General features: G+C 40.4%; 2 protein-coding genes across 4 annotated transcripts in view; both read right to left on the bottom strand.

Annotated features, from left to right (window-relative positions):
• Window positions 1–8,053: 8,053 nt before the first annotated feature.
• LOC117477557 (trypsin-3-like) lies at window positions 8,054–11,755 on the bottom strand. The gene is made up of 5 exons (XM_034124241.1): window positions 11,675–11,755; window positions 11,366–11,516; window positions 10,185–10,438; window positions 9,391–9,527; window positions 8,054–8,355 (listed from the first exon to the last, which is right to left on the bottom strand). The coding sequence occupies exons 1-5, from the start codon at window positions 11,712–11,714 to the stop codon at window positions 8,206–8,208; spliced, it is 732 nt and encodes a 243-aa protein (XP_033980132.1). The 5' UTR covers window positions 11,715–11,755; the 3' UTR covers window positions 8,054–8,205.
• A 1,970-nt stretch (window positions 11,756–13,725) lies between these two features.
• kmt2ba (lysine (K)-specific methyltransferase 2Ba) overlaps window positions 13,726–21,542 on the bottom strand; it is a 30,476-nt gene continuing 22,659 nt past the window's right edge. For all 3 annotated transcript variants that reach the window (XM_034124238.1, XM_034124239.1, XM_034124240.1), the window contains 9 exons: window positions 19,002–21,525; window positions 18,365–18,490; window positions 17,946–18,064; window positions 17,615–17,740; window positions 16,683–16,935; window positions 16,436–16,546; window positions 16,220–16,303; window positions 15,998–16,127; window positions 13,726–15,469 (listed from right to left, as the gene is read on the bottom strand). In XM_034124238.1, coding sequence (XP_033980129.1) covers window positions 15,194–15,469; window positions 15,998–16,127; window positions 16,220–16,303; window positions 16,436–16,546; window positions 16,683–16,935; window positions 17,615–17,740; window positions 17,946–18,064; window positions 18,365–18,490; window positions 19,002–21,525 — 3,749 coding nt within the window. In that variant the 3' untranslated portion in view covers window positions 13,726–15,193. The remainder of the gene's footprint in view (window positions 15,470–15,997; window positions 16,128–16,219; window positions 16,304–16,435; window positions 16,547–16,682; window positions 16,936–17,614; window positions 17,741–17,945; window positions 18,065–18,364; window positions 18,491–19,001; window positions 21,526–21,542) is intronic.

Below are 21,542 nucleotides of genomic sequence, written 5' to 3'. Positions count from 1 at the left end.
GGTCGAGCCTGGGAAGCCGCTAAACAGAAGCGTGCTCCCGCCTTGGCTTATCACAGTGATGCTGTCCGCCCATAAATGTCATATCATTGTGTGTTAATCAACTCCTTGCATAGGAATTAATTTACCCACATTTAGACTCTGAATATTATTACAGAACTAGGCCAGTGACTGTTATCTAACGGCCTCAGATTTCAAATCAGCCATTTTTTCCCCCACATATGCAGTGTGTAGTATGAAAATGTCTGCACTTTTTTTTTACCACCACCTCCTCGCAAAACTTCAATAACCTCACATCATTCAAAAACAGATGAAATAAAGATTTAAAACCAAACAAAAGGACAAACACAAGCACAGGTGTCTCTGTAATTATCCCTTAGCAACACACACTCACACACCAATAAAAAAACGTTGGCGGAGGAACACACACACTCCCCTCGAAACGATACCAGTTGATAATCTTGGATTCAGATAACAGCTATAACAAGTATAAGAGAAAATGCGGGCAGAGATAACAGGAGTCAATCTAAATCAAAACAGAACAGACAGATATAAAAACACACAGGAGTAAAAAAGGAAAAGGAAAGAGATGGCAGGAGATATCTGAGGGTGACACCGAGGGAGAAATAGGTATACTGGATCGAGGTTAAAGCAGATGGACTGCAAATGGACGATAGCAGACTTGTATCAAATGCCTCTGTCTAGTCTTCAGGTCCTTCGTACTTTCAGTAGAATAACGCATTCATGTTATCTGCTACTGTCGACATGTAGTAATATGTGCCAAAGCCTTCAGCCTCACCTGTAACTTCCCCACCAAACTAAAGTAATCTCACCCAAATACGCAGGTTATAAAATTGAAAAAACTTGTCGAAACGGACTCAAGTTTTTTACTTCGATTATGCTTTGTAATAAATATACCCATATCTTTTTTTATGATACCGAACCATGGGTTTTGTCTTCACAGGCGGACCAAAAGATAGATTGGGAGATACCCGGATGAACGGATGGATGATGGGATAGAAAAAGGGGGGAGAAGCATGGGAGGGAGCAATGAGAGGAGAAGAAGAAATCCTGCAATACTTACAGTAATTCACTGTTTTGATACATTCCATAACTTCACCTTTCGTTTTGTTGCGTTTTATAACAAACACCATCACAATCATTTCACTACTATGAAACATGAAACGTGATTGTGCGAATCCGCGCATGCGTATTCAGGAGTGACTGTCCACCAATGCCAGCTACGTTAACTCTAAATCACACCCCAACATACTAACACACACATGCAGACACACATGACTAATACAGATAGGTACACACATGAAATGCACACACCCTGCCTCCTTCATGAGCTACCCTCCCATGCATGGGCCCCCTAAAACTGGGTGCACTCAGTGATCCCTTTCCAAAGCCCTCATCTAAATGTGAGCAGAGTTAATCCTTCAAGGCGAGGCTAAGAGAACAGCGATAACCCACAATAAAGAGCAGCTGAAGGAGGAAGGAGAGAAAGAGGGAGAGAGGTGAAGCGCGAGATGGGATAGATGAACAGGATGGGGGGGATTAGCAACCTAGGGAACACATTTCTAAAACAAGAATTAAAAAAACTGATGAAAATGTTGGTGAGGGAGAGGAAAATGCTTTTAAATAGAAATGGAAAGCAAGAGAAAATGAATGTACAGTATGGAAAACGACGTGCATGTACAGTATACTCACAGATGAATGAGAGGGTGACCGGAGAAGTGATGAAAAATCATGTCAAAAAACGAAAATCAAAGGCGACCACGGACCGCGGGGCTTAAGTTTGGCGAGAAGTCCAGTTCCTTCTCATTCTGGAGTTTTGTTTTTTCTCCTTTTTCCCGCGATTTTGCCAATTCCTATCCAGCCGTCCCTCCTTCCTAAGTCTATCCCCTACTGGTCCCCCTTCCCTTCTCTTCCCCCTCCTATTTTTCTTGCATGTGCCGGTACTCTTTCTCCTACCTCTCTCTCTCTCGTTCCCATGCTCTCCATTTTCCCCTCATTCTTTGCCTGTCCCCTTCATCTGTCCATTCATCGGACACTCTTTTTCTTTTCTTCCACCCTCTGCTCTCGCTTCAGAATACGGATACTGTTTTTAAAAAAGAGATCTAAACAGAAGTCGGGTTCTGACAGAAAAATACTGTAGAAGAATAGAAAAAAACTGTTAACAGGAAAGGACAAGCGGTTTGTAGCATTTACTGTAAAGCGGGGACAATCCACGGCCTGTGTATTACAGGGGCGCCACGCATTTTGGGTGATGGTGCCTCTGTATATGAGGGCATAACCAAAAGCTAATAGAAAGTAAAAGGAATAAAACGGAGCTAGTTGCTGTCGGTCTCCGGCGCGTGAGGGGAAGGAGTGGGAAGGACTCCGGGGTGAGTGTGTGAAGAGGTGGGAGGAGAGAAAGAAAAAAAAAAGCCAGCGAGAAGACAGAGAGAGAGAGAGAGACTGGGGGTTCATGGAGAAATATCCAAGAGGGAGGGATGGAGGAGGAGTGTGTCGGTGGGGAGAGGAAAGAGGAGGGGGCAGAAATAGGAATACATTTTTCTGCTTGTCTTTCTTATGCTCACGGTATTCGAATTCTGTGCTCTTGCATTTTTTCCCCCTCTCTTTTACAGCTTATACCTTTTCTTTCTGTAGGAAGAAAACAGAAAGGAAGGAAGAAGAGAAAGAGCGATTGTGTGCTTTGTCTCTCGCCCCGATCGTTCCTTTTCCTGGTTTCCTTTCTGAAGCGACTATCCTCTATTCAGCCTATTTTCTGCACGTGCACTTGAACTCTAAATCCTGTTTGCTTTCCCCTCCCCTTCCCTCTCTCTCTCTCTCTCTCTCTAACTGCGCATCTGTTTGTCTCTGCCTCTCTCGCTCTCTCTCCTAGGCAGAGGCTCAAAATAGTGCTAGCAGGCAGGAGAGAGCGAGCGGGAGGGAAAAGGAGAGGGCGAGGGGGACAAAAAAGGGGAGAGAGATGTTGAGAGGGGGGAGGGGAAGAAGCTTAGACCGGCTGACATAGAGAGCACAGGGCTGCTCTGTGTGTGTGTGTGTGTGTGTGTGTGTGTGTGTGTGTGTGTGTGTGTGTGTGGTGTGTGTGTGTGTGTGTGTGTGTGTGTGTGTGTGTGTGTGTGTGTGTGTGTGTGTGTGTGTGTGTGTGTGTGTGTGTGTGTGTGTGTGTGTGTGTGTGTGTGTGTGTATGTATGTGTGTGTGTGTGAACATGTCTGCACATTTGTAAACTCACATTCATCTACCTTGGCTTTAGATGCACTGTTTCACACGCTGCTGGTAATCCGCATATCATGTTAGCCTACATACCAGAAAGGAAATACATGACTTTTTGGGGTCAGAGAAATAAATAATTTAATGAGAAGAACTTTAGGCGCAGTTTATAGAGTCAAACTACACTCATAAACAAAACAAAAAATTGAAATTATTTGGAGACATAATTTAATTAATGCTGCAAGCAATGATTGGATGTTCATTAATTAATCCTACTTTTATTTTCTTGATGAATCATTCAGTCCAAACATTTCACAAATAATGAAAGAGTCTTATCTTCAGCTACCAGAGACAAAAAGTGATGCCTTCAGTTGGCTTATGTTTTTCAATTGACAATTAAAACCCTAAAGGGATTCAATTTACAATCAAATAAGACGCGGAAAAGGAGAAAACCCTCACATTTAGGAAGCTACAGTATTACAAGCTAATGTTTGGTATTTTCACCAAAGATTACAAAAAGTACACAATGAATCGATTATTTTTATTTGGCAAGTTATTACTCAATCTTTAGCGCAAGCCTGCAATTGTGACATGCACACGTCAGACTTTGCTCAGATCGTATTTTATTTTTTTACTTTTGAATTCATAGAAAATTAAAACATTATAATTCTGATAGACAATTAATATTGTCAGGTTTGCATTCGCTGGTCACAAACATTTTTAAACTTTCTATATTTTCTACTCTACGTGGCAACATGTCAGAATAAATAACAATACCAGTTGGGATGAAGGTTGGCATATATGCCATTGTGTTAAAATGTTATACAGTAAAAAGCTGAGTAAAACGTACATACTGTGACCTTGAGAGGCTTTTGAAATAAGTGATCTTTAGAAATAAAGTAATTTTGCAGTTATGTTTTGCCACAGGTTTCCTGCAGATGTTGAGAGTGGCATTTATGATGCTTTGAGATGATTTAATACATTTTACTAATATTTTATCAGGTGAGACCAAATAAGAAAAAGGCGGGTCATGGCAGGTCAAGAGAGATACTTTATGTCAATTGGTTATGAAGCTTAATCTATTTGCTGTCTTTAGACATAACTACATTCGGGCCAGGTATGATGTATTTTATTGATAACACCCTCATAGTAGTCACATAATGCATTACTTTCCACCTTGGAACACAACAAAAAGATGGCATGACAAACATGCAAGTATATTTTATGAAAAGTGTTATCAAAGGTCATAATTTCAAATATATTATGATAGACATGAATTCGTTATTTGTTTAAATCCATAAGCACTCTAAGCAAGTCAAATCAAAGATGCAGTTAGACTATAATATAGGCAGCTAAGGCTCCTGGTTGGTTGAAAACAAAAGAAGCCAAAGTAAAATGTTTCTTACCATCCACTGGTGCTGCTTTCTCATGAAGTTGCCTTCTCGTAAGCTGACTGCAGCACACTTCTTGAAAAGTCTTCCTCGGGTCTGTTTTAACATAGAAATGGGCCAGAGATGATGTGAAATGGGTGCCACAACAACACTACCCTCTGCTGGGAAACAATGGGAATAGTTCATACGCAGCATCACCATCACGGTGAAGAAGCTCATTAAACATTGTTTAAACCTCCATTTAACACGAACTCGAGACAGGCTATGCAAATTAAATATACAATTCATATTACCGTTAGTGGTGGAGTTATTTCGGTTTAAAGGCTGGGTTAGGAGGAGGAATTTGGAGCTGCTATGGAGGTCATTTCAGGCTATCATCCATTTAAATCGGGTAATCTCCCTCCCTCCCGCCTCAGAATCCATCCTCCAGCTGCATTAGCTGCCATGGCTTAAAGTGAGACAAACCTACATCCAAAACCCGACCACATGGCTTTGGGCTTTGGAGCGTATATGAAAAGGAAGATATATTTTATTAATTCATAAATTGAGAGGCGTATGTGTCGGTAACTGATAGAGCATATGTCATGAGTGCTATCAGTGACTAACGTAAGCTAACCGCTCACTATTTTAGCTACATTAGCTAGCAGCTAGCTAGCAAAAGTTCCAGCCTTTCCAACGGCTGCGACGGGCGTAGCTTAGTTCTAAAAAGGCATTATGATAAAAGTATAAATTAAATTTGAGCTCACCAGTCTGTCTTTAATGTGTCAAGGTTGAAGATGTCAACCAGCAGCAGGAGCGAGTTTGTGAAGGTTCTGTAAGCTCACCTCAGAAATGATGAAATGGCTGATATCCACCTGTCCAATTACACAGGCTGTATGCAAATTGAACAAAAAGTGCCCAACACACAAGTGTACTTTTTCAATATTTCGTATAATATCTGGACCAAAGAAACAACCAATCACACAACCTTGACATACACCTAAAAACTAAATATAATATTGAGAATACCTTACATCCTAGGTAGGCCTATGAGGTTTCATATACTTTTGTATAAATATTGAAGGAATCATATCAACAAAATCAGAAATGTGCTTGATTGTTGACTTCCACATAGCTTTTTAGGTCAAAACTATTTCTCATGATCAGAGAAGTTGGTCGGTTTGATTCTAGTCAAATGTTCCTGCAAATAGTTGTGTACTTGAATACATGTTTCCTTTCTTAAGGCCCTCCTCACTGATGTAGCCTACTACAGCACAATGTTTGCAGATATTATTGGAGCATTGTTACGCATGGCTGCTCCTGAAATTATGTTTCGGATTTGCCAAAAAATAATTTTAGGCACTTTTGGTTGACATTTTTGTAACCCAAATATTATAGTATAGTGGTAATGTCTCTTTTTTATTTATGGATAAGATAATACTGTATTGATCCTAACCAGAGGTTTTACATGAACAGATGCATAGTATAAATACATTATAAGTAGGCTATCTTAAAATTAAGAATTAATGAATGATGTTGTTTACAGACACAAATATTAACTATTAAGTGTATTCAACTAAATAAAGTCAGTCAAGGAATTTTAAATTGAAAGATATTAAAAAGATGCACTTGATAAATTGGAATTGGATAATGTGTAATGTGTATTGGGTCTGCAGAGGGCAGTGTGAAAGGAATAAAAAAGCAAATGTGGTTAGAAAATATTGTATGTGGGCTACAATGTATGCGAGAAATCACAGTAACAGCCTGGGAGTCAGCAGGGATGCTGCGGCAGAAACCTGGCACTGCAGTTTCCTTTAGAGCCTGCTAAATGTCACAGACTCCCAGAAGAGGTGAGAAGGACCTAGCTACAGACAACATGGCATACGTCAATCATCACTGGCATACAGGATATAGATAATGTGACAGGAGGATAAAGACAGTGCCAAGTCTGCCGCAAATTTAACAAAAAGGAAATGCATTGTCTCTGATTTATTTACAGCTGTAAGTGTAGTAATATTTAGAACTAGTGAAATACAATGTTGACATTTTAATCAAGGAAACCATATCTTAAATATTTTTCGCTATTCATTTCTCTGTATCAAGCTTATTAAATGCATCTGAAAATCAGATGGAAGCGGTGGTGCAAGAAGTACTTAGATTGTTAACTTGAGTTAAAGTAGTATTACATAGTAAAAAAATATACTCTATACAAGGACCTTCCTATAGAGAAAACTGCATGCAGCCTTTGCCCTATTATTATGTTTTGGTCCTGCAGCTCAGATAGCATGAGTCCGCCCCTGTACACAGTAATAAATTAAAATTCCATACATATGTGTTGAATAAATCCCATTTTCATTTGCCAAACGGTCCAGTCAGCTGGTTCATCACATAAAATCATAATTGATTTTTCAGGTTTGGCCAACTGAAGGTCCCAGAATGGGTTGACACTGAAGCCTGCCAGACACAAGGAGCTGGCTCCCTGCGATGACAAGCGGTTTTACACCAGAGCAGGTTGGTCACACTGCCAGTGTATCCCCTTGCATCGATTCATCTGCTGCCACAGCTGAAACGATTAGTATATTCATTAATTGTTTCACTGAATATGAATGTTGGAAATTGGTATATTCCAGCTTCTCTAATGTCAAGGATTTGCCTCTCAGATTGCTCAGAAATAATAAGCAACTGGATGACAGAATGTGTATTTTCCTTCATTTTAGAGACTTAACAGTTAAACAAAAACATTATTTCTTTATTAATCACCAATGGGAATATTGATTAGTTCAGCCTTACCTAAGTACATGCATGTCCATACTGTATAAGTATATACCACGTGGGATTTATACTTATGGTGTTAAATGATGCCTTCATTGGTGCTCTTTAAACTGTACAATTATAATCAGAGGATCTTTTTTTTGTGCAAATGTATTATAATTACGATTAGGCCAAATCTATGCCATATTGCTGGTACTTATGTCCTTAAGTTTAATATATACCGTCTTGCCATCCCTAATTATAGTTATGACCCATGCGCATGCTTTCCTGTTTGATATGTCTGCGTGGCTCTCCCCTCTGCTGTCAGTATCTGTTCCTCTGTATGTTTAGATTTCCTCAGCGAACAAGAAACAGCAAAGTTTATAAAGAACTATCAAAGAAACTCATGCAAAGGCAAATAAAATGCAGTTATGCCTTACTTCTTATTTACACAAGTTACTTGTCTCACATATCACTCCATTGCCCAGAGTGCAGGAAGCATTTTGTAGACATGCATGTGTCTATAGTACAATTAGTACAAATTAACTATTATACTTGGCTGTTTTGCCAAAATGTATAGTTTTAAAATGAATTTCAAGACAGTAGTGGCCTTGTGAGAGAACAGAATAAGTTAAAAATAAGTTAAAACACAAAGCATGTTTAGTTGACAATAACTTTGAAACTCAATGTATTAAACAAAACAGATTTGGGGAATGCTAATGAAATATTTTTTATTTGTCCGATTCTTTTGAATATCATGCCTTAACATGTGATTCATAAGATTTATATGAAAAAAATACAAATATAACAACAGTATGGTGTTACAAAGTCAGCTTGCATGTGGATGTATGGGCGACTGTGTGTTTAGTTGCTGGACATGGTGCTGCTGATCCAGCTGTTGTAGCGGCACACTCGGGCGTAGACGCTGGGATGTCCCTGCATGGCGCAGTCATAACCCCAGGACACGACCCCCTGCAGCTGACCGTTACACACCAGAGGACCACCAGAGTCTCCCTGCAACACAAGCAGAAGAAGACACAGGTTTACATTTTACTGTAATAGTACAAACACGGTACATGGCAGGCATTGCATTCAAACTGTCTTTCTGAAGGTTTCAAAAGGAGATCCCATGGAATGACATGTAATACCCATTTGTATAATTTGTAGCCTATGAATGAAAATATGTTGACAGATGTTTGCTCTATAATGCAAAACTGCTGCAGGTGGTTGAGAGTTGTGGATTGAGAGACTATTTTTCACAGAAATACATCTCTTTATTATTTTATATACTGCTTAATAAGTATATCATATACTGTATGTTCATCATCATCCAACTGTACCCACAGCACCTGTAATCTTTAAGCTTCTTTCAAGTCACATTGATCATATACATATAAAAACCTAGGGGTGAACTATATATATCGGGTTCAGGGCAAAAGGATTATCAATTTATATTATTATTTATTGTTCCGCTAATTTAATTGTAGCCTGTCAATGATCAGCCGTTCATATACCAAGTTGTTTTTAATTAAAACGCCCAAAATCTACACACTCAAAGCTGTGGAATTATCATCTTTCTTTGCTCACTGCATCTTGGCCTTTTTTTACCTTAGAGGCGCTAATAACTTTTACAGGTTATCAACTTCTTTTCAAATAAGACATTTTTTTTTTTAAATGATCGGATATTTAATCAGTGTATGCCATGAGAAGCATGTAATTATCGGACTCTGCTGAAAAAATGAAGGATGTCCAGTGATTTAAAATGTCTCTTGCAATACTGTTGCATCATCTTCCTGCAGTCATCAATACAGACACAGCAGTGGCAGTGGAATTAAAAACAGGTACACTGAAAACGGGTACACTGAAAACGTATCTGTTTTATAATTAAAGGATTTTAGAGTGGATTCATGCAGCATTTGCATTGAAGGAGTATATCATCTAAATGCTCAGTGAAATAAGTGCTATAGTGTGTCTGTGTACTGCTGGAAGAAATGCACACTCCTGCACATCCTGACCCCTGTGTGTTCACTGTGGTTCAGTCCGACTCACTTGGCAGCTGCTGGCACCTCCGCTCATGAATCCGGAGCAAAGCATGTTGTCGGTGAGGAGGTGGGGGTAAGCGTTCTTGCAGATCCTGTCATCGATGATGGGCTGCCTCAGACACTGCAGCCTGTCAGGGAAGTCGTCTGTGGAGCAGGAAGGAAAGTCTTAGTTACTGTATCTGCCAATATTCAAATATTATGAGTGAAGTAAGATGACTTCATTTTTCAATGGAAAGTTAAATGACTCCCATTTTGCAAATGAATCCTTATATATACAGCTCTGGAAACCACTGCAGCATTATAAGTTTTTCTGGTTTTACTATTTATAGGTATGTGTTTGAGTGAAATGAAATTTGTTTTTATTCTGTAAACTACTGACAACATTTCCCTGTGTTGGCATTCAACAGACACTGGAATGGAATGGCTGCCATACATGTAGAGATTGAGATTTAAGAACAATTTTGAGTGGTCTCTTAATTTTTTTCCTGAGCTGTATTTGATTACTTCGGGATAAGGTTTTAACAATTTTTTTTAACTGGGCGATAAAGCTCCACAAAATGTTTTAATTGCTGTCAAATTTGTATTAAACCGGAATTAAGATGGGAACAGAGCAAAAAAACTGCTATATTTTTAAATTAACGTTTTTTACTGAAAATAATATTTCCGGATGTAACTCCTTGAATCACCAATCAAAAACATTTGAACTACATATGTTTTCTTAGTGACTGATTATAATGACATGTGTTTTGTTATGTGATTGTGTAACTCTGTAAATAACCCTGGGCATGAGTCATCCCTTACTTCCGTTGGCGGAGAGGTTGCCCCAGCCGGACACCATGCAGTTCTCGTCGGCCTGGGAGCAGCGGTTGGGCAGGGCCACAGTCTGGACGTTGCTGTTGAGGGTGGCGGGACGGCTCAGTTTGATCAGCATGATGTCGTTGTCCAGGTTGTAGCTGTTGTACTGTGGGTGCTTGATCATCTTGACTCCATCGATCCACTGCTCCATGCCCTCGTTCGCAGCGATGTCGTGCTCGCCAAGGCGGACCTGGATACGACTGGTGGAATTATGAAAGTTACGTTTAGAAATATTTTAAATGAATTACAATCATAATGTATTTGGCGCCACATACATCAGTGGATCTCATTTAAAGGGTGGATTATCAATGATAAACGTATACAAAACTTCTAGCAGCAGGCAGTAAGTCTGTCAAAAGGAAGTGGCTTAATTCAGAGCCACACTATTGATAAACGGATATAAATAATATATGAAATATATATTTTGGAAAGGTTGAAGTCTTCCTTCAAATTCCCAAGACTTTTTTCCACGGGTTTGCACTAAGTGGACTGAGTAGACTAAACCTTCGAGGTCAGACTTATTCGGCCTGATGGAAGAATTGAATGTGATTTAAAATATTTTATCGCATCTAACAGCTTTCTCTTTTGCTTATTGTCATTTCTAAGCTACAATTATAAATAATGAAAGCTGATGTTATAAAATAAAATTATTGGAGAGCCACACATAAAATGGTTATCAAATATACTGAAACATGTTGGTTTTACATGTGAATCTACTTGCAGTAATATTTATGCTTTGTAAAATTATGAATGTTAAACGAATGCTTTTCCAATACAAAAAAATGCATACTGTATTTATCTAATTTCAGATGTATTACGTTTTTGACTGACTGTGATTACAAAGCATTAACTCTAGTTGGTGTAACTCTAGCTTGCTATCATAGTAGAGTAGTAAAACATACAATTATATTTAAAAAATACAGAAATGTACAAAAGAACCAACTCACAACATCTTTCGGTTTCTCCTTTTCTTATGCAGTGGGACGTTATGATTCATGATTACCTTATTTAAGATTTTCAAAAAATAACCAGGGATTGAGGTTACAAGAAAAAATCTGCTTGATGAGGAAAAGTATTATTCCAGACTCGGGTTTCAGGGGAAAAACATTGTGACTTCCTGTACTTACGACTTGTAGCAGTGAGCAGCAGACACCACCCACTGGCTGGAGATGAGGGATCCTCCGCAGAAGTGGTATCCAGCGTTCAGAGACACCTGGTAGGGAACCGAGTTTCTGGGACACTCGTACCCGCCGACAACCTTCTCCTCCTCAGCAGCAACTGAAACAGCACATCAGGTCACTTTATTACCATGAATACAAAAATAAACAAAACCATTAATAAGTTAAAAGTATTGTTTTAAACTATAAGGTCCCGTAGTGCAGAAATATTCATTTATCAAAACCAGAGAAATAAAAAGTGATCGGCAAGTCTCTTACACGCTGCTCCAAGCAGAGCCAGGAATATCAGGGCCTTCATGGTAACTTATCTTTTGAATGTCAGAGAAAGTTCAGCTTGTAACTCTTTATATACGCCTCCTGCTCTTTACGTTCGCACATTTCTCAAGGTCGGGAAGGTAAAATGCAAAACTGTTCTGGGAAAGAGCCATATGGCTGCAGGCAACAAAAAGACCTTGAACGACATCAGAACTAATAGATTAAACTCTGTTTAAAAAGCAAACTTGTTATGTGTTCAGCAATTAGGTATTTTTATGTTTTATGTGCATTTTATTGAGTAGATCAGAACTCGTGAATATGTGTTTGTATGTGTGTTCAAGGAGACCTGGCTAAGGGAGGCAGCAGTGTGAATACAACTGAAAACACACACAAAACATTTAAAAGGAGGGAAAAATCAAGCATAGGGAACTCAACATTAAGAGACATTTAAAATAGCCCGTTTTTTACCAGGTACAGAGTTATATATTTATTAGTAAAGTAAAACATATATTAACCATCACAGATATTTAAGTTATACATATATCATGATCATGTAGATAATGAATATGAAACCTTTTCACAGACGCCAGCACTTTTGAGAATCAATGCAGGAGAGGAGTCCAGTTTTAGATGCTGATGTGCACTGAACTGATGTCACATTTCTTATCTGTCAATAATATGTGAGACAGCAGTTGAGCAGGTGCTCCTTACTCAGCAGTTCGCTGCAGGAACATTCAATAGGTTTATCAGTGATCCACTCAAACCTGATAAGACTTTCTTTCCAAAACTACAGCAACGCTAGAAAAAAGGATCAACGTAAAGGAAATACTTGTGCATACAGATAGGTGACAAATTAAGGGAAATCGTCAATAAATTAAGGGGAACTATTATGCTAATGTTTTTTATAGTTGTGTTTTGTGCTTCTACTGTGACATGTTTACATGCTTTAATGTTCAAAAAGGTATTTTGGCTGCAGCCACTCTTTTCACCCTCTGTCTGAAACCACAGCCCAGATAACTGGTATGAACTTTGGGATTTTAGCCTTTGCAGACACTTTACATCAGGGGTGTCCAAACTGAGGAGCCACATACAGAAAGATATACGAAGGGCTGGGCCCCTCCCAGAGGTGAGGTATATCGCCTCATACTGTAAGTCAAGTTATAAGTTGGAAAAATCAATCCAATGTAGGTAAACTTGAAAATGCTGTAAGAAAAAAACAGCCTACATCACAGCTCTCCATAGAGTTTCATTTATCTTGTTAGCAGCTCATTCCTTAAAACAGAAGCTTCAGATCGCTTATAAGAGGAAATATGAAGGGTATATTTCAAGGTTGCTATGTAAATGTGTTATTTGGCTTTACATGTTTTCAACTTTAATTGACTGAATTTATTTGAAAAGTGGTCTTTTTAACACATGAATACTGTGTAATATATTTGAACATATATATTTAAGAAGTACAATATAAGACAAGCAGAAGTTTATTATACTCAAGTCATTATACTTTTTGAATTTGCTGAGGGTCTATTCAAAATGGCCCCCGGGCCGTAGTTTGGACACCCCTGCTTTACATGCAAGAAAACCTATACAACACACTACAGGAAAGAGAAAACCTCAAAAAGCACAACAGGGCCCCTTTACATAACACTCATGTAATGAAACAGGACAATAGAGGATTCTAAATAGTTTGTTAAAGATTAATATAATTCTGCTATGAATCCTCCGTCACCAGATATAAAACAAACTGAAGACATTGAGATATTTCAAACAGTCAGCAGACTTTAGAGGCTTTTATATTTGCCATTGAGCACAAACCTGCTGCAGGTTAACACCCTTACACTTTTTTTAAATGTTCTTTAGTTTGTCACTGATCTGTAGATTTCTTGGTTCCGCAATCAGGAAAAAAGACAAACACAAAAAATACCATAAATGTAAAAAATATTAAAAAAGACACATTTAAAATGTATATGGGTATTTATACAGCACATGTTCTCTTAATTATCTCCATTAACAAAATATGTTTACTGATTTGAAATCATATGAAAATCCAAGGCACATTTTAACATTTCCAATCTTTATTGAACATAAATTAAAAAAGAAATTGAAGGTAAAAAAATATTTAACAGGTTTAGAAATTCTTTATACAATTTTGTACAGGCAAGGATCCATAATAAGCCAATTGAGTAACAAAGCTTTGCGTGTCAATAAATAAAAGAAAACATATTTCCACAGCATTCAGCCTTTTAACTAAAATGTCTCAAATCTGTCTAGATCCAGTCGCTAAACTCAGCTGCACAAAGGGGTAGATCGCAGGCATAATAGCAAGAATTATTATTGATGTTATTTGTTTTATCAAGAAGTAATGATTAGAAACTGAACAATAAGGAATCTTTATTTTACCAAATGAGTCGTCAAATTCATTAAATCTTGCTTCATAATATATTTGAGGTAGTACAACTGTGAGAGACAAGAGGATGTGAAATGTAACTTAAACTTTGATTAACTCAGCAATAGCTTCGGTTTATAAATTCAACCTCAACTTACAAATAGAAAGTTAAAAGCTCAAACACATTTATTTCCATCAGCTTGTTGAATATACATTTATTGTTCAAATATACAAAAATACAAAAAGGTGTATAAGGGACTCAGCGGAGCAAAATCATTATATTCAGTTTGAACCCTGGCTGCACCAGGGAACTCTCCCTTATAGACCTTAAATACACAAACATTACAAATGAACAGATAAAGAACAGACAGTAATTGCAGGATAAAAGCATTTAGATCACAGCATTTCTGCCGTCACAAATAAAAACAGGACATTTCAACTGAGGGGGGGAAAAAGGGTTTGAGTAACTATATTAAAACTACCTTTTGGGTTAAATGTCCCCAGCACCTTGTGGTCTCCAGACTGAAGTTAAAATGCAGCTGCACTACAGTTGCCTGGAGATGAATGTGTTTGAACGTCCCTCCTGCTGCGACACCAGTGCTGCTGGAGAAGGTCGTGTCAAAGTAAGGTGCTGAATAAATTCTCCTCATCCTCCTCTGTGACCTTGTATTTACAAATATACCAGCATAACAGTAATAGCTGCAATCGGGCTATCTTAGCTTGCACTGTTTGTAGCTGGTAATAATTGCCTTCTAGCAGAGGCTCCTGACAAATTCAATGTAGAAAAGTAAGAATGTGTGTATGAGATGGTGAAACGGTACAAAAATCCCCCCAAAAAGGTGCATTGTCCTTAATTTAACTGCACTTTCTCACAGACCAACACTCCAGCATTTACATAAATAGTACTCATCAGAAACATATGGCTCTACTCTGGTTCACAGCAGTTCAGGGGACAGCAATATCCTCCATCAGTCTATAAATTATGTTTCCAACAAAGCAAAGCAGATCTGTGTATCAGAGAATTCCCTCATGGCTACGTCACAACAGTCGCCTTCATCAGTTCATCAGAGTCAGCCTCCTGAGTTCAAGTGCATTTGTCAAGATGGCTATTTGTGCGTAGTGTGCGAGTGTGTGTTGTACTAGTTCAGGAAGCGACGGCAGCGCCTCGTCGAGCAGTTGCAGTGCAGCTTGCTCTTCTCGTCCTCGATGGGGAACTTGTAGTCGTAGGTGAGTTCTTCGCCCCGGTGGATCTTCCTCAGGGCGAAGATGACGATGTGCTTGCGTCCGTCGACGTTGATGACGCGAGAGTAGCAGTTGGGCTCGCAGGAGTGGTTGATGAAGCGAGCCGCGTTGCCTTGCATCGTCGCGTCAACCACGTCGAAGTCGTCGATGCGGAACATGTAACAGCCGATTCCCTGAGGGAGGGAGGGAGGGGAAACCATCACATTTCACATTTTCAGTACATGGAACATCTTAAAGAATAAAAAAAGGTACTGTTGAGCCCAAAATCTAAAATACATATATTTACTCTTAACTTTAGAGCAATCCATCAATCTAGATTATGTTAGTGTGAGTTACGAGTGTTAGATATCAACATTTTCTGGACTTTTATCAGGTTTTGGACAAATCTTTTCTGTTTTGGAATAACATACTTTTAGAAATGTTCAGACTTTTTTTTCCCAGACCATATTTTCAAAAAGCTAGATGTTAATTATGTAAATAAACAGTTTGAGATTCCATGTATGTTGCCTTTTCCGTGTGCTATTATGCTGTAATTGCCAGGCAGTTGTAAAAGGAAATACATTATACCATACTATCTTTCATTTATTCCACCCTGTTTTTCTAACCTTACCCCTTAAATTCTGCTGAATATTGTATAATCGTAATAAGTTGAGTGTGATTATGAAGACTAATACAGTATAATAGTGCGTGTTTTTTCTAACCTTGCCGTCATAATATTTCTCCCGCTTATCAGTCAGCACAGAGCGAATGACGGTGCCAGCGTACTCGATCACCATCTCACCAGCCTCGATGTTTCTTTTGCAGAAAAGGCCGCGACCATGAATTTCAGATCTAAGAAAGGATTTCAGATTAGGATCAGTTAAATACATTTTAACAAAAGATGTTTTGGACATTAATGAAATTGTCTTTTTGTCATTTTTTACCTGTAAACTCCTACTGCTTCTTTGGAGATTTTTTCCAGGTGTCTGAATCTCATTGCCATGGGAAGCTCACTGCTGGTGGCTCGCCTGTGGGAGTGAGACACAGAAAGGATGACGTCACCATGGACAGGGGCAGATAAATTACTACCTGGAATAATACTGTTCAAGTTAAGATTTTTAAGCTTGGATCATAAAGTGCCACAAATGTAATCCTCTTACCTGGAAGATTTAAGTGGGAATTCATCCTCCTCTTCATCAAAGGGGCCCACCATGACAGGGAGCACTCTGTGCTGCGATGCCAGGAAGTTGAACATATCAAAAGTCGCTTTCCTGATTATAGGGAAAAAAGTAAATTCATTTTGAGTTGCAATTTAAATTACTGAACAAGAAGAAGACACAAACCAACCCTAAGCCCTAAGCAAATGAACTCCTACAAATAAATCCAGTTATGACAAAAAAACTGTACCGTGTGTAGACTTCAGTACGAGCGCAGCCGCTTGGATTGAGAGGAAGCTCTTCCTCTATGTTCTCGCAGCGGTGGAAGCGGAAGCGATGGCGTTTGCAGTTGGCGGCACCATGCAGCTGCTCCAGCAGGAAGATGACAGCATCGTGAACGACGCCGAGCACCCGCGGCCCGCTCATCCCGCCCAGAGGCAGCTGCTTCAGGTGGAAGCCTGTACGGGCCTCAAGGACGCCGTCAATCACCGCTCGCCAGGCCACTGAGGGGGGGGGGGCGGAGATAAGAGGGTGTGAGGACTAAACTGCACACAAGCTGACCAGACTCTCTTGTTTTGCTTGTCTCAAATGCTTTAATCCATGCTAAGATTAACAGTAGTTTTAGTTAAAATATTGTTAAGAACAGTGTAGAAGTGTTCACAAACGTTTAATTCGGTAATCATCTTAAATACTGTTTCACCAATACACCCAGAAGAAAACACTAGACCTAAGATGAAAAGCTTGGTTAAATGGCAGTTAATGTAGGATATTTAAATCATGTTCTTGTTATTTAATTACTCATGCAAAAAACTAAAAAGGGATTAAAGCAATTGCAGCATAGCGCCATCTGCTGGAATGTCAAGGCTCTTCAAGCCAGAGGTTTAATGTAACCAAAATTGGCAGTATTATTTCAGTCCCTATGATAACATCATTTGTAACCAGGCAATATCGTATCAGTTACATTTTGTTTTTCCTGAAAGGATATGTTGTTATTGTTGTTGTTTAGTTTCAGATTAGGACATTATTTTTCACTTATTTTCTCCGTTTTAGTTTTAGGTTACGATATAAGCCAGCTCCAAAACAGTGTCCCAAGCACAACACACCTAGAAGATTATACCTCAGCTACTAGGTTAGCTTTGTTAACATATTCAGAGCTAAGGACAGAACACACGCAGCTCTTACCCTCTATGCTGTTAGCCTTCACACTGAATCCGTCCTCGCTGGTGATTTCGAAGCGCAGGTGGGGCTGGTTCATGTACGTCCTCTTCCTGTGTTTGGTTGCAGGTGCATCTTCTTCTGAGCTAAAACCTGTACAGGTAAATAGTTATCACAAAAAGGTGCTACATTTCCAGAAAGCATAGTTAAACAAACACCTATGTATTAAGGTCAATATTAAGAGATAGAGAGATAGATAATGTGTGGCAAATTAAGAACAAGATCTAAAATTGCCAGAATACAAAAGTTTTAGTCTCTGAATGTTTAAAACAATTGAAGATAATGTTTAGTTGCAAACCTGAATAAGGGCCCCATTCAGAGAGGTCTCCGTGGCGAGCGCCGACCCACGTGTGTGTTTTACCCTGAATGGGACTGTTGGCTTTTACAGGTGCGGGCGGAGTCTCAACCCGAGGGTGCCTGAACAGAGAGGACAAACATTTAAGTAAAACATTATATAATTAAGTACCACAACACCTTTGAGGAAAAATGAACACATGTCAATTAAATGTAAAAAATTGGCATGATTTGGTCATCTCCAAAATAAGCCAATTTAGCAAGAAATACTAAAAGCATACATAAGATCTTGCACATGGAGATGGGTAAACATTGATCATTAAATTCATGAAACACAACAGCAATCATTACTCCAATCATTCTTGTTTCTTTATAGCACAGTTATAAGGCTCTTTTTTGAGAGATCCTTTAAGATGAACTTACCTGGAGGGTGTAGGAGGAGGAGGTGGAGCGGTAATCCTTAACTGCTCAGGCTCATGTGACATTTTTTCCTGGTCCATATCAAGGATGTCCGTCATTGATGGAGCTTTAATCCTCACACCACTCGGTCTAATGGAAGAAATCGAGAAAGATTTTGATGACTTAATGACTTATTCCTGAGACTTGAGACTAAAACGTTATGCGATTGATTGAAATTCTACGCCTCCAGGGTCATCAAGTTTTATTGATGCCACCATGTTTTATCTGACAGCTGAGGGTTGCAAAAACTGGCGTCAAACTCTGCATCTACTGCTGGAAATGTCTTGTTCAAGCTTTTTCCTTGATGTAAAGGAGTACTGTGATTTATTAAAATGTAATTTGGCTGCATTTATCAGTAATGTGTCTTCCAAGTTATATCCCTTTAAGAAAAGCAGCATTGTTATTTATCGTAACATTTTCAAATGTTGGTAGGTAGACACTAACAATAAGTTCAGACTGAAACAGAAAATCCTTTTTCTTTTTAGAATCGAATGACATTAGTAATAAGAAAAATATTATCCATTCTCATCCTTTTTAATAGTTATTATCACAGGTACTAACTTAAACATGCATTGCAGAGAAGAATGGAATCTTTAAATACCTAGCGTCATTAACTTGATCCAGCTCACTTGAGGGATCCCTCAAAAAGTCCATCTTGGATTTCTTATTGGAGGATCGTCCGGACACCACCGACACTCTCTTGACTCTGACCTGCTGGCGTGATGACGAGGCTAGTGCTGGTTCGATTACTAAACTGCTGTGGGATTCTGAATGTGCAGCTGGTGACTGATCTGAGACCTCTGAAGCCTGAACCGGCAATGGCTTTCTGACCTTTGGCCGGCAAGTTTTACTGAGGATGAGGGGTGTAGTCTTTGGCACTTCGCGGTGGGTGGCCATGGCTCTGTCGATGATAGCCTGGGCTGTGCTCGCTTCAATGCTAGAGAAACGTGCTTCAGGGGACGTCTGCAGGGACGTCTGCAGGGCCGTCTGCAGGGTCGTCTGCAGGGTCGTCTGCAGGGTCGTCTGCAGGGTCGTCTGCAGGGTCACCGGGGTCGTGGCAGCTGCAGCGGCGGCGCTTTTCATAGGCATCACTCTGACGATGATTTTTCTCTCGGTGGTTGTGGTGTTGTTACTGGCGGAGGGGACGTTTGTGGAGGAGAGGCTGGACCGCGGCTTTATCACAACACGAGGGACCGAGCGCTGCAAAGCATTCCCGCTGTGGAGAATCTTGGCAATCTGGCTTATTTTATTGTAGGCAGGAGAGTTTGTGCTGAGGGTCTGATAAGTGTTGGATCTCGGGTCTTTGATCAGGATCTGACCCTGTCGGTTGACCAACAGGACCTGAGGGGCGGGAGCCGGCGAGCTAGTGGCTGCGGCTTGATTCTGAATCGCAACCTGCTGCTGACTTCCTGTCGGGTTGTCCAGGCGAATGGCGATGGTTCGTCCCTGTGTGGCAGCAGCCTGAATGGGTACGTTTAAACCATTGATCATGATCGGGGAGGTGATTGTGCGAGGAACAGTGACAACAGCGGGGGAAGCATTGTTTATAACCTGTACAGGCCGAGGTGGCAACATCATTTTGAAGGTGCGCTGCTGTGGAAGACAAGGTTTTGGCGACAAGCGATGGAGGTTTGTTGGTGGACATTTTGTCTTTATGATGATTGCTTTCATCGGCGCTGTGGGAGACTTTTTGGTTTTACGCTCCTGACCCTCAGCACGATCTGGAGAGTAGTCAGGGTCTTTCAAATCATCTTTAAACCCTTCAACAGAGTCGACCGATGAGCAGCTGTCTTCATTGAGGCCTAATTCAATATTATTCGTGCACACAGCAGTGCCAACTTCAGTGGCAACTTCAGTGGCAACTTCAGTGCTAACTTCAGTGCTAACTTCAGTGCTAACTTCAGTGCTAACTTCAGTGCCAACTTCAGTGCCAACTTCAGTGCCAACTTCAGTGCCAACTTCAGTGCCAACTTCAGAAGAAGTAAAATGGCCTGTGGTGGAATCCAGAAACAGATCCGCTTGAGCTGTTGGCGTTTCAAAGCTCATGGGAACTTCTTCCTCCTGAACTGACACCTCGTCATTTTCATAACTATTTTCAAGGATATCACACGGTGGAGTACTTTCATGTACCTCAAGGTCATGGCTTGACTTTGGCATGCTGTAGATTGAATCCAACCTCTGAAGAGTGACTGTCAGCTGCTTAGTTGGTGTATTATGTGTGCTGTGGATCTGACTCCCTCCATGTTCTATTTCTGTGTCCTCCTGAGCTTCATCATCGATCGTTTCGCTTTCATCACTCTCCGACCCTCCGTCCGCTCCATCTAACTGGGAGATGGACTGCGTTGAAGTGAGCTGTGCTGAGGCGTCCGAGCTGCTAGCTGCATCACACACAACTGTGCGGGCAAATTTAAAGTAATGGCTTGAGTCTTCAACTTCAGAGTCATTTTCCCGGTGGTCTTCTTGCATCTGCAAATCTTGCACTATGTTTTCCACCTCTTCCCTCCCGCCCGGTGCTACACAGTGAAGGCCAACGTTCTCAGTAAGCAGAGCCTCGTCAAAGTCAAGCTTAGCATTCAGCATGGAGGCCACGGCTACCTCTGTGTCCGTGTCGAACACCGTGTACGGCAGCTCCTGGGCCATCAGGTGGGCCACCTCCTCCTCTAGGTTACCAGGTGCTAGTGAGATCCCATTGGTCGTGGCCACCGCTGCGTCTTCTGCCTCAGACGATGCTAGGAAGTCCTGAGGAACTTCTGCAGAAATGGGTGTGGTGATTTTAAAGTTCTGCCTCCCTCTGGGGGAGTGTGTGATGGCTCCTTGCCGAGGTGATAGCCCTGCAGTAATGCTGGAGTTGGATCGGGGTGGTGAGCTCCAGACTGGTGGTGATACTGAGTTTTGTCGTGACAGAGGAGGAGACACTGCCCCCAAATTGGATGTCCTTGGAGGGGAGCTGAACAGAGCACACCTGGATTGGATGGTGCCTCCAGAGCGGAGGGTCATCGGCACAGACGGGTCGCTGTCTGTTGGCGAGGAACTGCAGCGGCTTCTTGATGAGAGCCTGCGAGGCCGCCGGGTGTCCTCCAGGTCCCTCAGTGTCAGGATGTGATGCGATTTGGGAAGAGCGGACCCTGAAGGCATCAAACAA

Source organism: Trematomus bernacchii, unplaced genomic scaffold (assembly GCF_902827165.1).
Source record: "Trematomus bernacchii unplaced genomic scaffold, fTreBer1.1, whole genome shotgun sequence".
NCBI lineage: Eukaryota > Metazoa > Chordata > Actinopteri > Perciformes > Nototheniidae > Trematomus > Trematomus bernacchii.
Note: the sequence above shows the minus strand (reverse complement) of the source record. Positions and strands in the feature narration are given on the sequence as shown.

Coding starts and splice junctions, on each gene's coding strand:
- LOC117477557 (XM_034124241.1), bottom strand. CDS start 11,714: ATGAAGGCCCTGATATTCCTGGCTCTGCTTGGAGCAGCGT. Junction 11,517..11,674: donor GGCTCTGCTTGGAGCAGCGT/GTAAGAGACTTG, acceptor GTGCTGTTTCAG/TTGCTGCTGAGGAGGAGAAG. Junction 10,439..11,365: donor GCTGCTCACTGCTACAAGTC/GTAAGTACAGGA, acceptor TAATTCCACCAG/TCGTATCCAGGTCCGCCTTG.